The 17,172-nt window shown below is 42.1% G+C and overlaps 1 protein-coding gene across 2 annotated transcripts in view; it reads left to right on the top strand.

Moving 5' to 3' along the window:
- The window catches only part of RPS6KA5 (ribosomal protein S6 kinase A5), a 131,474-nt gene that overhangs the window by 100,917 nt on the left and 13,385 nt on the right, over positions 1-17,172 (top strand). For both annotated transcript variants that reach the window (XM_079768120.1, XM_079768121.1), the window contains 7 exons: positions 1,794-1,944; positions 5,558-5,719; positions 7,665-7,790; positions 8,185-8,318; positions 9,002-9,095; positions 12,808-12,978; positions 16,259-16,450. In XM_079768120.1, the coding sequence (XP_079624246.1) occupies positions 1,794-1,944; positions 5,558-5,719; positions 7,665-7,790; positions 8,185-8,318; positions 9,002-9,095; positions 12,808-12,978; positions 16,259-16,450 (1,030 nt within the window). The remainder of the gene's footprint in view (positions 1-1,793; positions 1,945-5,557; positions 5,720-7,664; positions 7,791-8,184; positions 8,319-9,001; positions 9,096-12,807; positions 12,979-16,258; positions 16,451-17,172) is intronic.

Raw genomic sequence — 17,172 nt, 5'->3', positions numbered from 1 at the left:
CATCCCCTACGTTCTCCAGATGGAGTGCTAGAATTGGAAGTCGCTTTGCAATGAACAGCACTGCTGGAATTTTTAGTAAAAATTTATAGTCCACTGTTGTTTCACAGAGTCTCAGGGGCTACCTGCTACAGTCTCCACTTATGGAAGTACTAGAGGCCCGGTGCACGAATTCGTGCACCAGTGGGGTTCCTCAGCCTGGCCTGCGGGATCGGGCCAAAACCGGCTCTCCAACATCCCCCGAGGGGTCCCAGATTGCGAGAGGGTGCAGGCCAGGCCGAGGGACCCCAACGGTGCACGTGCACGATCCCTGCTGGGGAGGGATGCGGGAGGTTGGCCAGCTGGGGAGGGACCGCAGGAGGGCTCTAGGGCGTGTCAGGCACATCTCACTCAGTCCCAATCAGCCAGACCCCAGCAGCAAGCTCACCAGGAGTGTCTGCCCCCTGGTGGTCAGTGCACATCATAGCGACTGGTCGACTGTCTGCCCCCTGGTGGTCAGTACATGTCATAGCGAGCGGTTGAGCAGCCTTAGCATATCATTAGCATATTATGCTTTGATTGCTTGAATGGCTGACTGGATGACCAGACACTTAACATATTAGGCTTTTATTATATAGGATATCAGTAGCTCTTTTATCAAGCATTTGCTGTGCTTCATGCTGTACATCCTATCTTAGCTCATTTAAATGCCATAATACCCATTTCAGGTAGATACTGTTGTTATCCCCATTTTATAGTTGATAAAATCGAGATACAAAGAGATGAACTGCCTCAAGGTCACATCGCCAGTAAGCAGCAGAATTTGTTTAACTCTGAGAGTGAACTTAGTCTGGCTGCAAAGTCCATGTTCTTACCACACTGTACTGTCTTACAAACTTATTATCTGTTTTTGACCCCTAACAATTATTCATATTTTAATGCACAACAGGGGGCCTTTTTGTAAACCCAAATAATGGAGTAACTGTGTATCTCCTTGATTGTGTTAAGCTTCTGAATTTCTATGTCCCTCCCACTCTTTCTTTCTCATGAAATTATTGATCTGGCTTTTCAGGGGGGGGGGGGGGCGCGCAAAAGTGCATTTATTTGAATTGGATCGATCTCTTCTGTGACCTTAGAATAAATTCAGGTATTTCATCAAGGGGCTGGATTATCTTCATGTTCTTCTTTCCGTCATAAGGAGCAGACTGACTCTGTCCCTGAGTGGCACTTGCCTTCCAGAGCTTGCCTGTCTGTTTCATTGTGGTGGGAAGTGAAGCAGAAGCCCGGGTTGTCCCGATATCAAGAGCAGAGCCACGTCCAGGTGGTCTGACTCCCCGCCTCAGTCTTCCTTCCCGCTGTACTCCCGCTGGCCCCTTCTGTTTGCTGGCATGCAGGGAAAGACAAGCGGGGCGGGTGTGGTTCGGGGTTTCCTCTGTCCTCTCAAATCTGGATACTGAACTCACTTCCCTGAATTTATTAAGAGTTGCTTCCATGGTGAAATCTTTCGTCGTAGGGTTCTGTCCATAGGTAGGTGGTCTTGTCTGGCCCCAAGCTTTCCTTTTCATTTCTTCCCAATTAAATATTTGGGATGGTGGCTTCTTGTTAGGATTGATTTATGTTGAAAAAGGATCCAGTACTTTTTGTTTCTGCTTATTTAAGTTTCAGAAATTTGATTTCACATTTTAAATATCCTTGTCTATGTTTTTCACATTTGTTCAATTTCCAAATGCGTTGTGCTTTTCTTGTTTTTGCTAAGAATACCGTCACTATCACTTCGCCCTCTGATTGTTTTAACGACAAGTTTTATCTGCCTACAGGAGAATATTAAAAAGTGAGCCTCCGTACCCCCAAGATATGAGTGCTTTAGCTAAAGACCTAATTCAGCGTCTTCTGATGAAAGATCCTAAGAAAAGATTGGGATGTGGTCCGCGTGATGCAGATGAAATCAAAGAGCATCTCTTTTTTCAGGTGAAATTTATTGAACAGATCTATGCCCTGCTGATTCCACTGTTCAAATGTGAAATGAATGAACATGGTCTCTTTTGAGTTGTTTTCTCCCTATTTTCATGTAAAAGGCCATTTTTATTTTTATTTTTTAATGACAGGGACCCTTTAGGAAGGATCAAAATTTGACTGGTAGAGACCTAAGTGGTCTCTTTCTCCCTAAATGAAGCAGGAGTGGAGGGGGGGGGGGGTGCTGTCATAATAACATTTTACTTCTTTACATACTAATTGGTTAGAGTTTCTGAGTATTAGTTTCCATTTATGATCACAAGATTTAGGCATATGAACTAAGGAGACTTTTATTATATGCTTTGCTTCTCTCTCAGTTCATGATCCACTGTGTTACAACTTTTAGATAGTGATTTTATCTCTTCTTTTCCCAGGAGAAATCTCAGAGAATTCAAAAATCTCCCTATTTCTTAGTTACATGTCTATAGCACATAGAGAGTCACTCATTTATTTTCTTTGTACTTGAGACAGTGCTTTTCCTCTTCTGAAGAAGCCACACCACAGGATGCCAACACAGCTGCTCAACTCAGTTTGCTCAATTTTGTCCAAAAAAACCCCCCAAAATATTAGATAACTGGGGGGAAAAAAAGTTGAATTGACTGAGTTGGCTGTTTCAATTATTTCAGTCTAAATGGTCAACTTGGATACCATGACCTTGATTTCTAATACCCCAAGCTTCTGGCTTTTAAATAATTTCATCATATCAACAGCATAACCTAAATATTTCTGGTCTAAAGGGACATCCAAATTTTATTTTTATTCTGCAAACTGAACTTTTATATTATTAGCACCAAAACAAACGAAAATAGCTACCAAGGCAAAGAAAAAACTCTGCTGTAGAGTAAGCTTTCGCATTATTTATTGTCTTTAAATATAGAAGAACAAATAGTGATTGTGCTCAAAAAAGTGCAATTATTTCAGTCTCCGTACATAGCGGGAAATACATTTAAAATAAAATTAATTTCTCAGAATGCACATTTCATAGAGTCATAGAAAAGTAATGTTTGAACAAACGATTTCATGTATCTTGTTCAGAAGTTTGGCTCAAAAATTAATAAGATAACATTCAAAAAAGTATTCAAATGAAATATCTCCAATCAGATTTTCCTAGAATTTTTTTTCTCCACGATTCCCTGTGTTTGTGAATATTACAATATATCCTTCATATTAGAGAAAATTCTTTTCTCTGTAGCTTGGAATAGTAATCTTACGTTATTTAATCGCCTTGACTTTTTAAATGATAAGGACACTTAAGGAAAAACCAGAATTCTACTTGTAAAGACCTAAATGGAGTAGAGGTGGAAAGGGTTATAATAGCATTCAATTTTCTATATACTAAACATTCTCCCTGCTAACAACATATTTCTTTAAATTACCTCCTTACTCTAGAAGTTTCTCCTAATGTCTGTGCACTAGACAAGCACAAATCATAAAATGGAAAACATTACAGCCACAGAGGAAAGAGCACTAGTAGGAAGTCAAGAGACTGTGTTCAAATCCTGACCCTCCACAGGCTGATGTTTAAGTGAAATGGTTAATTATTCCCAGGCTCCATTCCCATCTGGGCCGAATAAAGGAGATAAATTAAATGATCTCTAAAACCATTCTAGCTGAAAAATTTGAGCAACTTAATGATTTTATCTCCATTGCCTCCACAAGAGGGCATAATAAAAACATTTTATGTTAGTTGATTAAACTTATACAATGTCATCAACCTAGAAATGCAGGTTTCACATTTTACACTCTCTGAAATCAGTATACATCTTACAGTGGACAACATCTCACTGTTCTAATTGGTAATGCTTTTTCTTTTTTCTTTTTTAATATATTTTTTATTTATTTCAGAGAGGAAGGGGGAGAGAGAGAGAAAAAGAGATAGAAATATCAATGATGAGAGAGAATCACCAATCGCCTGCACCGAGCCTGCAACCCGGGCATGTGCCCTTGACCGGAATCAAATCTGGGACCCTTCAGTCCCCAGGCCGACACTTCATCCACTGGGCCAAACCAGCTAGGGCTGCATTTTCTTTCTTAATGGTGCATAAAATAATATCTTACTATCAATGATGACATCTTAGACTTGAAGACATATCTGAATAGGATATCTGTAAGGCTCAGTTCTTATTAAAGCATTATCTGATGTTGTGATAAGTGACAGAAGGAGCATATAAAAACAGCAGAGGGTTGCATTTGAATAATATAAAGCAGCAATTTATCAGGCAGTGAGTGTCTGCTATGTGTGGAAAGAGTGCTTGGATTATCCCATGGGAAGAGAAGAGGCAGTGTTTAAAAGGCATGAATACAGTTGAATGAGAAAGAGTGATTCATCAGTATGATAGTATCCTTTAAGCTTATCGAAGTCAGTAAATACATGCCTTTTGCGGAGTTTATTTTCTGATCTGTCCAGATGACCAGAGGAAAGCTAAGTAACACTGCCTCTAGAGAATAGGAATGTGCCTTTAGACTTCATAGCCATAGCCACCGGGCATCTTAAAGCCCTTTATTAGAGTTCCTTTTATTTTGCTTTGTTTTGTTTTGTTTTGTTTTGGCTTAACCTTTCCCTGGAGGCTCAGAACAAAAGTTACTTTTTCTGTTGTCCCTAAGGGTAAGCTAGGGTGTCCTGGTGCCCCCTAGAGGACATGATGAGACTCCATGTCAGGCCCTGCTAAGCTGCCGTCAGAAAATGTGCTCATGCTTCTAAGTACACGAGAGGCCCGGCACACGAAATTGTGTGGGTGGGGTCCCTAGGGCCTGGCCTTTTGCAATCAGGGCCATCTTCTGCCCGTTCGCCAGTCCCCAGGTCAAACGCCGCCTCCACCACAGGGCTGTCAGGCCATTGGGATCACCAGCTCATCCCCAGCTGCTCAGGGGCTCAGGCCTGTGGGAAAGCAGGTGCCAGTGACTTCCCCTCCATGCGCGTACGCCGGGCCGGCTGCTGATGGAACGCGCTGCCCGCTTGGGGCCGCTCACGCGCGTGCCGCCACCACCACCGCCACTGCCGCTGGGGCTTGAGGCCCTGACAGAAGCTGCGGGGCATACCCACGACCTACCCACCCCAGCGTGAGCAACCCCAAGCGGGAAGCATATTCCATCAGCAGCCGGCCCAGTGCACACACATGGAGGTGAAGTCACCAGCGCCTGCTTTTCTGCAGGCCTGAGCCCTCGAGCAGCCGGGGATGAGCTGGTGATCCCAACAGCCTGACAGCCAGCCGGGTCCTCCCGCCACCCACCCCAATTCCCGCGTTCACCATCGCTGATCCATTGGAGCCTGCAGGCCAGGGGCAGGGACCAAGAGGTCAGCCATTCAGCCCACTCACCAGCCCCACTCGTGGTCTGGCGGGGAGGGACCAAGAGGTGCTCAATATACCTCATGGTGACTGGTCGTTGGGTCATCACGGTTGTCATGCACACTGGCTTTTTATATATATAGATATGTGTTTAATCATTAATTTGAAATATACGCCTCTCTATGATTAATTAAAATCCTAATCTGGCTTTGTTATTCTTAGAAAATACATTTCAACATTGCTGATTTCTATTTTGTACTAACTTTCTTCGTCTGTTTTAGAAAATAAATTGGGATGATTTAGCTGCCAAAAAAGTGCCCGCACCATTTAAGCCAGTCATCCGAGATGAATTGGATGTGAGTAACTTTGCGGAAGAGTTCACAGAAATGGATCCCACCTACTCCCCGGCGGCGCTGCCCCAGAACTCCGAGAGGCTGTTTCAGGTGAGCTCCAAGCTGCGAGTGTGCGTTGGCCATGCATGCTTTGAAAGGAAAGGTTAACTTCCCGTGTGAACATTTATTTTGGCATTTAAAAAGCAGGATTCTCTAATATCTTCAACAATTTTGAATACAGAGATTTGAAAATTATTAACTGGAGCTTAAGGTTTGTTAAGTAGCAGACATTGTTTATGTGCTTATTTTTGATAGAAAAACTATTGATTTTTATCTCTGAAATTTTATTTCTGTTCAGGCTCTTTTATGGAAAACATAATACTACTTTATTTTATCCCTATTTATATAAAACACTAGGGGCCCAGTGCACAACTTCATGCACCTTGAAAGGAACTGTGGGCCACGAGGCTGCGGTGGGCACAGGGGCGGGTCTTGGCCCATCCTCCGTGACCTTGCCCGGCCCCTCCCACTGCAGCCCCTGGTCTCCTGTCTGCAGGCAGCCCCGCTCCCGCTGCCACTGCTCCCACGCACTGACGGCGCTGGCCCTGCTAGAACCCGCGGACAGCGCGGAGCAATTGGGGCTGACACCAGCAGCGGGTGCAAGCGACAGCTGCTGCCCCGATTGCCCCTCAGGAGCAGGGGGAGGTGGAGAAACCCTCAGGGGCAATCAGGGTCAGTAGCCGCTGCTCGCACCCGCTGATGGCGCCGAGTGATCGGGACTGGCGCTGGACGCCGGCAGGGTGTGCGAGCAAGGCCAGCACTGGCAGTGGGTGTGAGCGGCAGCTCCGGCGCTGGCAGCGGGTGTGAGCGGATCCGGCGCCAGCAGCAGGTGCAAGCGCTGGGCGGGACCACGACACGTAGGAGCAAAGAATTTTCAGTAACCACCAGAGGCTCGCCCCGATGACAGCGACCGGTGCCCCACCTTGTTCTGGCACCCCCACTCACCTGCTCCACCATCCAGCCGCAGCCAATGCCCACCATGTTCCACACATGCCCCCTGGTGGTGAGCACACATCATAGCGACCAATTGTTTGGTTGTTCCACCGTTCGGTCTATTTGCATATTAGCCCTTTATTATATAGAATTCTTTAGTTCATAAATAATGTTATCTGATTCTTTGTCTTCAGTGAATAATCTTACCTGCTCAAAAAATGTTTAGAAAGGATTGTACTAGGATATTTAGAAAAGAATCTTTCTCAGACTTAAGATGAAATATTCTATTCAGTGGCATCATAGCTTCTCTCCTTTGACTCCCACAAATAAGTATGGCTGCACCTGGCCATCCAGACAGTGCCTGTGAACATTCATGACACCAATGTCTAGCACTTGCCTGGGCACATAGTAGGTGTTTAGAAAAATGTTCATTGAACTAGTGAATGTTCTAGCCTGAACAGATTAATCACCCATCATTATGTCACTTTTGGCTCAGGACATCATTCTTCCACTTGATTTTCTTCCTTTTCTAAAACTCAATTTTAAATTTAATAAGTCTAAGGAAATAGAATGAGTCAAAAAATTGCTGACTTAGAAACCAACTGGAATGTAACTTGTTTTTTTGCTAGTTTGGAAAACAGTGGCACTTGAGCCAGTTTGCTTAATACCTTAACTCAGCCTTTTTTGAGAAGTTAGTTGTATTTATAAATAAATTTTTATCATCAATGCAAAAGAATTACAGCTATGAGTCAGATTTTTGGGGTGAAATAGAGAAGAGGTGTTTTTTTTTTAAAAAAAAAGAGGTATTTTTCTGCCTTTAATTTTGAATTGGTTTAGTTCTACCAGAAGATGGCATTATCTCCTTCTGAAAAGCATTTTTCCATTAATTTGAAATAATGTTGCATTTTAGATTACAAATAAAATAAAATTAGAATCATCTTACCGAACATTTGAGTGGTTTTTATTATTTTTTTCTTGACTTAAGAAAATATTATTACAGTCTAGTCCATGCTAAACTGGAAAATTGCCAATCTGTGTTCTCACCTCTGCTTTTGTCTTTTAGGGCTATTCCTTCGTTGCTCCTTCTATTCTCTTCAAGCGCAACGCAGCCGTTGTAGATCCGCTTCAGTGTCACGTGGGAGTGGAACGTCCTGGGGCGACAAATGTTGCCAGGAGTGCAATGATCAAGGTATATAGATGTGGTTAATTAAATGACATATTTATGGCTTAAGTACTAACACTGATTAGCATTCTCAAGCCCAGTAAATTTAATAGACTTACCATTCGACCAAGATGCGGTTTTAAGAAATGAATAAATGGAATAGTAATAATTGCCCTAGAGAATTATTATCATCAGTGTAAATGAGCTCTTTTTACAATGATCGAAAATTATATAACTTAAATCAAGGATATAGATGAACCTAGAAATGAGCTTAAAGTAAGATGAATTTTAGAAGATGATCCATGCATATATTCCATTTATATTTATTAACATTAATAATGTCCTATTACTTTACAGTTTTATTTACCCCGTGTATGTTACTGATATTTTCTTAAGTTAAGTGATGTTGGTCTCCTATCAGGACTCTCCATTCTATCAGCACTATGACCTAGATCTGAAAGACAAGCCACTGGGAGAAGGAAGTTTTTCAATTTGTCGAAAGTGCATACACAAAAAAAGCAACCAAGCATTTGCAGTCAAAATAATCAGCAAAAGGTATGACCATTTCTGGCAGTTTCTCTTTATGTATTCATCCTAGTCGGTGGATTCTATAAATTAAGACTTTTATTTAAAAGGAAATCAACAGTGTATTGTAAGGCTTGTTGCCCACAGGTTTGGCCATTCGGCTCCTCAGTTGATCCGTTATACCTCTAACTCTAATAGATACTTCCAGATAAAGGAATCCATTTCAGACATAAATCGTAGTATGATAGGCTTTTGCCTTTCCTGTGAGAAAACTCCCGTGGCAGAGATATTTAATCAAACTGGCTTCGTGAGTTCAGCAGCTGTTGTCATTCCTATTCGTTGTTTATTTGAAATACTTTTTAAAAAATAATAATTTAGCAATCTACTGGTAGCATTGAGAGCCAGCAGGTTGTTTTGGTAACTGATTATTACCTCCATAATTATATATTCTTATTACCAAATTGTCGGGCAAGAAGGGCATCCATTTCTTCATGTGATTAGCTCTTTTCTGACTCAGAAGCAGTCTTTTCTGAGAAGAATGCATTGCTTGTTCTGGTGGGTAGTATGAGTCATTATTTCATGGAAGCTTCATTCTCATACTTTGACACTTATATTCTGAATGCACTGTAAATAAAAACAAAATGAGGTTTGGGGCAACACTGACATAACACTTGGCGCAGAGCTTGGTAGAGACTAACTGTTTCATCTCGCAGGATGGAAGCCAATACTCAGAAAGAGATAACAGCCCTGAAGCTCTGTGAAGGACACCCCAATATTGTGAAATTGCACGAAGTTTTTCATGATCAGGTAGTCCACAGTCCTTTTCTGTGCTACTAATTCACACTCGAAGTTTTACTCTTTTACCAGCTTTGTTGCTGCTCCCGGGTCAGAGTTAAAAATATGGGACATCACCAGCCACTACAGAGGGCAGAGAAACCAACCCCTCCACACACACTCTTCCCCACCCCCAAATCAGCGCGACCTTTCGCTTCTGCGTCTCTCCTTCAGCGGCAGCGGTAGATGACGTGGCAGGGGGACAGAGGGCACTGCCGCCCGGCAGCCCTGTGCTGATACAGGTCAGCTGCTCCCCCCGGAGCTCAGTCGCTCGGACCTCTCAGGACTCGGAAATTTTCAGCCTTTGACTTTCCTTTTACTTCTCGAATAGAACGTAGAAAACCGTAAGCCTAATTGGAGCAAGCTAAAGTACAAACAGGGAGCAGAAAGGCAGAGAGACTTCCCTTTCACCTTCCCATTCCAGGCCAGGCCATGCTGCTCCCTCTTCTGCTCCCAGCTCCGGTTTTTAACAGAAACCTGACAGACGCACGTACCTTGGGATACAGGAGGAGCACCATTGTGTCAGGCCCCTGTCTCCTCCCCGGCTCCTCCATTGCCACCTTCCAGGGCAGAAATTCCTCTGGGACTGGGTGGGACACAGCCCTGCTCAAGACAACATGCTGGGCACAAGAGCTAAATCCAGCTAAAACTCCATTTTAAATTTAATAAATCTAAGGAAGTAGACTTTGGTTTTACCAAAGAAGAAACTGGGATTCAGAAGGGTCGTGAGACTTGTCCAAGGTCACCTAGCAAGTCCGTGAAAACCTCGTTGGGAAAACCTGGTCTCTGGCTCTGGGCTCTCTCCTTGTACTGCTGTAACATCCCTGTCCTAGGACAGCTGTGGCCCACTTCTCTCCACATTGAAATTTCCCCTAGAGCTGCACCCGAGAATGAAACATCCCGGTGAAACCAGGCAGCAGCAGCATCATAACTGTAAAAACTGCAGCTGTGTGCTGTCATACCTCATGTGGTCCAGGCACTGTACCAGACACTCTACAGGGAGTATCTTATTCAATCCCTGCAGTAACTCCATGAGGCAAGAAAACGGAGACTCACAGAAGCTAAGGAACAGGGTAGGGTCTCCGTTTATAAGTGCTAATGCTGGGATCAGAACCCAGTCAGCTCAGCTTCAGAGCAAGCTTTTAATTACTTCGCTCTACTGCCCAAGGGGAGGCAGAAACACAGGCTGGTTTTCACATCAGGAGGGTAAGCAAAAATAATCCCATTGTCTTCTTGCTTTTTGTTCTCATAGCCAGAAAAGGAACATCTTTGTAGCAAGAAGTCAGTAGGGAATGCCCTTCCTGCTCGTCTCCTTGCTCCACCTCTTGGGCTCGTCACCTACAGTGGAGGTGGTGCGACCCCTGTCCCTGGGAGAGCTTGGGAAGAGCCTGGACCATCTCCTGAAGGCGATGATTCACACGTCAATCATGGGATTGGTCGAGGGCCTTCCACATCCACCTCTGGGTTTTGCAGCTGTCCCCCAGCCACCTCCCAGCCAAGACATTCAACCTCTGACCTTCCAGCTGATGTCAGATCTCAGGAACTGCATCCTGAATTTTTTAAGTCTCAAGTGTATTTATTAGGTGCTATTTTTATATTCAAGAGTTACTAGACTATAAATTATCTCATGGTATAATCCTCTAGGTAATAGTATAAATATATTATAACAATATGCAGTTGATATCTTGGGTTGTTTTTCCCTTGGTGGTGACAGGTGGCAAATTGTCCCCAGTCCACGCGGTCTTGTTTTCTACTCCTGGGTGAAATTGATTGAGGGCGGGACTGCACCCTTGGCTGTGCTAGGGTATAGTTCATTTTATGCACTAGGATTCGTGCTTTACCACTCTGTTAGTTTCCTATTGCTGCTGTGACACATTGCCACAAACCTAAACAGTACAAACGTATCATCTGACAGGGCTGGTTCCCTCTGGAGGCCCTAAGGGACAGTCCATTCAGTGGCCTTTTTCAGCTTCTAGAGAGCGCCCACTTCCTCGACCTGTAACCCTCCACGCATCACGTCCACCTGTTGCTTCCATAACCCCATCTCATACTGTGGACTCTGATGGATGATTGAGATAGTCTCCCCATCTCCAGACCCTTCTTCACAACTTCAGGGTCCCTTTACCACACAAGGTAACAGCCACGGGTTCTGCGGAATAGACGAGAGGCATCTTTGGAGGGCTGTCAAGCTATCACATAAACATTTCTCATTGTTATCTACATTTTATTTGTAAGGATCCTAAAGTTAGTTCATAGTGGTAAAGTAATATTCCCAGTGTCATAAGTAAGAAAACTGGCATTCAGAACCAGGTTTGACTCTTAATCCCTATCTTTTAAGCCACTATAGAGTAGGTATTGCCCTCCATTTTTTAAAATATGTTTTTATTGATTTCAGAGAGCAAAGGAGAGAGGGAGAGATAGATACATCAAAGATGAGAGAGAGTAAGCTATCAGCGGCCTCCTGCATGCCCTGACCAGAATTGAACAATGACTTCCTGGTTCATGGGTCAACACTCAGCCACTGAGCCACACCTGCCAGGCTTCCCTCCATTTTTTTAAAAGCTCAGAGGCATATACTTCAACTTTGACCTTATTTGTCTGATGTACAAACCCAAATTGGCTTGATCGCTAGTAACCTGAGAACAATTCTCTTACTAAAAGGATTGTGCACTCTTTTTTAAAAATATATATTTTATTGATTTCCGAGAGGAAGGGAGAGGGAGAGAGAGAAACATCAGTGATGAGAGAGAATCACTGATTGGCTGCCTCCTGCATTCCCCCTACTGGGGATTGAGCCTGCAACCCAGGCATGTACCCTTGACCAGAATCAAACCCAGGACCCTTCAGTCCGCAGGCAGACGCTCCATCCACTGAGCCAACCAGCTAGGGCGGGTTGTCCACTCTTTACATTTTTCCCAATATGAACAGGATGATGTATTTATAATTGTCTTTTTTATGAAGCAAGTTTTCTGGATTTTTCTAATTCAAAGGGAAACATAAATATTTTGGTTTTTGAGTGACGTTGGTGCTATGAGTATTGAGTTAATGTATTTTTTAAACCATTTGTGTTAATTTGAGAGCTAATATAATTCCTTTGCTTTTTGATAGCTATGTTATTTTCTTTATGGAAAGCATAGTAAATATATAACTGATTAAACTAATTAAAATAATGCCATTTGGATCAAAAGCAGTTATTTAAAAAACAACAACCTACAATGTGTTATGGGTATTGGCCATCGGTATTGACAGGAACCCTAAAATTTATCTCTTAAGCCATAACAAGAGGTTTAAAGTGGCATCATCAAACAATGCCTTTTATCAGGAATCTTTTATATTATTTAAAGCAGCCAATTTCACGTTATTAGTGTTAGATCACACTTTAACAAGAAAGATATGTAAACTTGATAGAGAGGGTTAGAATGAAATTCAAATGAAAGAATTCATCAAGAAAAGCATATATAAAGACTGCACTGCAGTACTTGAAATTTTCCATTACCAAAATAGAATTCTAAAAAAGCCACAGTCCCCTTCAGCTCTTTCTTCTAAAACACAAGGGTTGCTGTTGATGACTTTAACAAAGGATTATTTAAGTTTCTTGGTGATAGTTTATAGTCAATAAGTGTTTTATATGTTAATAAATTTTTCTTCATTAAGGCCCTCCACATTCTTCTTCTTTGTGTCCCAGCTTCACACTTTCCTAGTTATGGAACTGCTGAACGGGGGGGAGCTGTTTGAACGCATTAGGAAGAAGCAGCACTTCAGTGAGACCGAGGCCAGCTACATCATGCGGAAGCTGGTTTCCGCTGTGAGCCACATGCACGACGTCGGAGTGGTGCACAGGGACCTGAAGCCCGAGGTATGGAGAGCACCTTCTCTCCCGTCGCTCCATCCAGCCTCATCATTAACTCTCCCCCAATGTGTGGGCTTTCTTACTGTCAGGGCTTTCTGCTAAATACATACCTGGAAATACCATGTTTCTTGGATTTTTTTGTTTTCTATTTTGGTCTAAAATAAATTAGTCTCTCTCTCTCTCTCTTTTTTTTTTTTGCCCGCTGATCATCTTGAGGTTATATTTGTAAGTGTGAGAGCCTTTTATGGAAGAAATACTTTATGCAACAGTTGTGGATTAAAAATAGCAATGGAAATTTTTGTAGCAGAAAATAATATCCCCTCTATATGTATACCATTTTAGAGGGTTTTTTAAAACAATATATATATATATATTTTTTTAATTGATTTTTAGAGATAGAAAGGGAGAGGGATAGAGAGACAGAAATATCCATGAGAGAGAAACATCGATACACACCCCCTAGTGGGGATCAAGCCCACAACCCGGGCATGTGCCCTGACCGGGTATTGAACCAGTGATCTCTTGGTTCATGGGTCAACACTCAACCACTGAGCCACACTGGCCGGGCTAGAGGGGTTTTATTAGTGGTATATTTTGAAAGCTTATTTTTCATATTTGTAATCAAATCAATTAGCTCATGAATAGGAATGTATATAATTCTGTTCTAAATATTAAACACAAAGAATTATCTTGGTTTAATTAGTTATGCCATCCTTATATGTGCTCTTCTTTGCTCATGTACTTACTTATAGAACTGTGTAGCAGTGCAGAAATAGCAGCTTTTTCACATAATTTTTCTTTGAAAGGTTAAGAAGGTTCTAGCTACAGAATGATCCCTTTTTAGTATCAAAAATAAGGAAGTTCCTCCCTTATAGAAAATCATCAAAATAATTTAAAAATTTAAAAGCAAAACCCAGTAATTTATAAAAGAATAACAATGAGTCATCCTTTACCCTATGCAAAATTATACATAGTTTCTCTTTAAAATAGAACATCGTTTTTATTACCCGTGTGGTTATAATGCATTTTCAAGTATATTTAAAATTATTTTTTTTTTGGTGTTTATTTTTTGTGTTAAGCCACAAAAGAATCTTTCTCAAAAAGCACCATTTTTGCCTTTTATTTAAGTATCTTGGATTATTGGAAAGAAGGGGATGTTTTTAAAAACCGAATTATGTGCATTCAAATATAATTGACCAATTTCTAACGTATTTAAACTTCAGCCTGTGTATTTTTTCCCCAACCCTCTCCTGAGGACGTGCTCACTGATTTTGAGAGAGAGAGAGAGAGAGAGAGAGAGAGAGAGAGAGAGAGAGAGAGAAACATAAACATCGATGTGAGAGAGAAACATGCATCGACTGCCTCCTGTACGCACCCCGACTGGGGATTGAACCCACAGCCTAGGTTTGTGTCCTGACTGAGAACTGAACCTGTGGTCTTCCAGTGTACGGGCCAATGCTCCAACCAACTGAGCCCCGTTGGCCAGGGCCAGTCTATGTAGTAGATGTTACTGTTATTCTTATTACTAGTGGTTAATCAAAACTACATTTGCTTTATGAACTTGCAACTATGACAGCTACCCCTCTGCTTCCTCCATCATAGTTCTCACTCTCCTACAGAACTCCCACTGAAAATATGGTGCTCTGTGCATCGGAGATTAGCTGTCTATTTTTAAATGTGAAAGCACACCACTTAAATGTTTTCTTGATAGACAAGGAACAAGCATGTAATTTTCTTAAGTTGAAAAGATCTGTTCCATGACTCTATAGAATTCGTTTTCACATGTTTTATTCTTTGATAACTGGCCATCTGTTATCTCATGAGCCTCAAACGATGCAACTGTCCCTCCAGCAGGATTTAGTTTGCCTTCCTAGTTTACTGATACTTAATTCTTTTTTTGTTAAAAAACTTTCCTCTCACATAGTCGTTTGAAATGAAGACTTGTCAGATTATTTACGATATTCTACTACAGTTGTAATTCTAAATCAAAATTATTTTTTAGAGAAATTAAAATGTACCTTTGTGCCCTAACCGGCTTGGCTCAGTGGATAGAGTGTCAGCCTGCGGACTCAAGGGTCCCAGGTTCGATTCCGGTCAAGGGCATGTACCTTGGTTGCAGGCACATCCCCAGTAGGGAGTGTGCAGGAGGCAGCTGATCAATGTTTCTCTCTCATCGATGTTTCTAACTTTCTATCCCTCTCCCTTCCTCTCTGTAAAAAATCAATAATAAAGTATTTTTTTAAAAAAGAAAATGTACCTTCGTAATAACATTTTCATAACAAAAGAGCTTTCACTTTGACTTTTAAATGGAAGAGTATATTATTTCCAAACTAAACATTTAATCCTTTTCCCAGTGATGTACCGTTTTAAGATCGGACTCTGTATCTCTTGGTAGATATTTATGTGGCACTCATTTTCTGCCTAGGCAAAATCCTAAATTCTAGGTGAGAATCAGATAAATTTAGAAACTGGCTGACATTCTTATAAGCTGCTTTGTATTTCTGAAATTGGTTCCCATAGTCTTAAAAGATTGAGAACAATTCTATCAAATTCGTTTCAGGCAGAGCTTTAGACGAAGACACAAGGAGATTGAATTGTTATTCCCTCCCATTCCTGAGTATTGACACCCCCCTCCTCTTAGAGTTGGGAGAGGAGAGGAGAGGAGCATGCCACATCCCCTCCATTTCCAGGGCTGAGATCAAGGGAGTCCGCTGCCATTCTTGATAAGGAGTAAACTGAAGTCATTCTCAGAGAGGGAGTAGGCTCAGTGAGCAGGGGCCAGGTGCGGGCCTCCCTGCCCTGCTCCGGAGTCATCTGCTGAAGATGGCTCTCAAGTACAAGCCCGGGAACCCCACCCGTGACTTCAATTGTGGTGAAGCCTTACATGTAACTATTTAATTATATTCCCGTTTTCCTTCCATCTCAAATTCACGACTGGGTGGTGTCTCTGAATGGAGAGCAGGCTCACTCGAGCCATCTTGGAAGGGAGGTTGGTGGAGGAAGTAGAACGCACACACAGAGTTCCAGAAAAGCCTAGAAGAGGCTGATGTCAGAGGAGACATGATGCAATGCAGTCGACAAATGTTTCCGTGACATTGTCAGGTTGAAATAACACCAAACATGACGGAGCAGAGAACAACAGTACACTGGTATCCAGCTCCCAGACCCTCCCGATCAGACCCTCCCTGTGCCTGAGTCCAGTGTTGACATATGATTTCCATCCATGGCATCACCAAGTCCCGTGACGTTTTGGTGAGAGACCGACGTGAGTGTTTGTATCTTGCAGAATTTACTGTTCACTGATGAGAATGACAATTTGGAAATTAAAGTAATTGACTTCGGGTTTGCGCGCTTAAAGCCGCCTGACAATCAGCCTCTCAAGACGCCGTGCTTCACCCTTCACTACGCTGCCCCCGAGCTCTTGAACCAGAACGGCTACGACGAGTCCTGCGACCTCTGGAGCCTGGGCGTCATTTTGGTGAGTTGGCTGTGGTAGCACCTAGAACCTCGTCAGTTCTTAGATGTCCTCGGTACCTGCCTCTCTGCTGCTTCCCCTAAATTCATGAAAAAATTGGCAAGTTGGTTTCTTTTCGGTTAGAGGCCTGACGGAAGACAGTTTGCTTTTCTTAAAATTTGCATTGGAGAAAATGGAGGAATTTTGATTTGGGTTTATTTTAAAATATTTAAGGCAGCTGTGTTTTATGTGAATAAAAAAGTTATCTATTGTTGTTGTTATTTTAGAAAGATAGTGTATTTTCAAAAGATATGCATATTAGATATAATGTGAAAATAAGCAAAGTGACTCAATAGAAAAAGAGTAAAAATATATTCTTTGAGCCCTAGCTCAATGGATAGAGCAATGGCCTGTGGACGGAAGGGTCCTGGGTTTGATTCCTGTCAAGGGCACATACCTCAGTTGCAGGCTCGATCCCCAACTCTAGTTGGGGCACGTGCAGGAGGCAACCAACTGATGTGTCTCTCTCACATCGATGTTTCGCTATCTGTCTCCCCCTCCCTTCCACTCTCTCTAAAAATCAATAGAAAAATATTCTCCAGAGAGGATTAACCAAAATATATAGATTTATATAATATATATACATATATATAATATTTTTGAGGTTTTGAAACTAAAGATGTAATTAAAAAATATCATTTAGGAAAAATTACAAGTTAATAGTAGAATTATAAATGTTTTTAGTG

The sequence above is a fragment of the Cnephaeus nilssonii genome (assembly GCF_951640355.1).
Source record: "Cnephaeus nilssonii genome assembly, chromosome: 4".
In the NCBI taxonomy this organism is placed as follows: Eukaryota; Metazoa; Chordata; class Mammalia; order Chiroptera; family Vespertilionidae; genus Cnephaeus; species Cnephaeus nilssonii.
The sequence above is the reverse complement of the archived record's forward strand: the minus strand, read 5'-3'. Positions and strand labels throughout refer to the sequence as shown.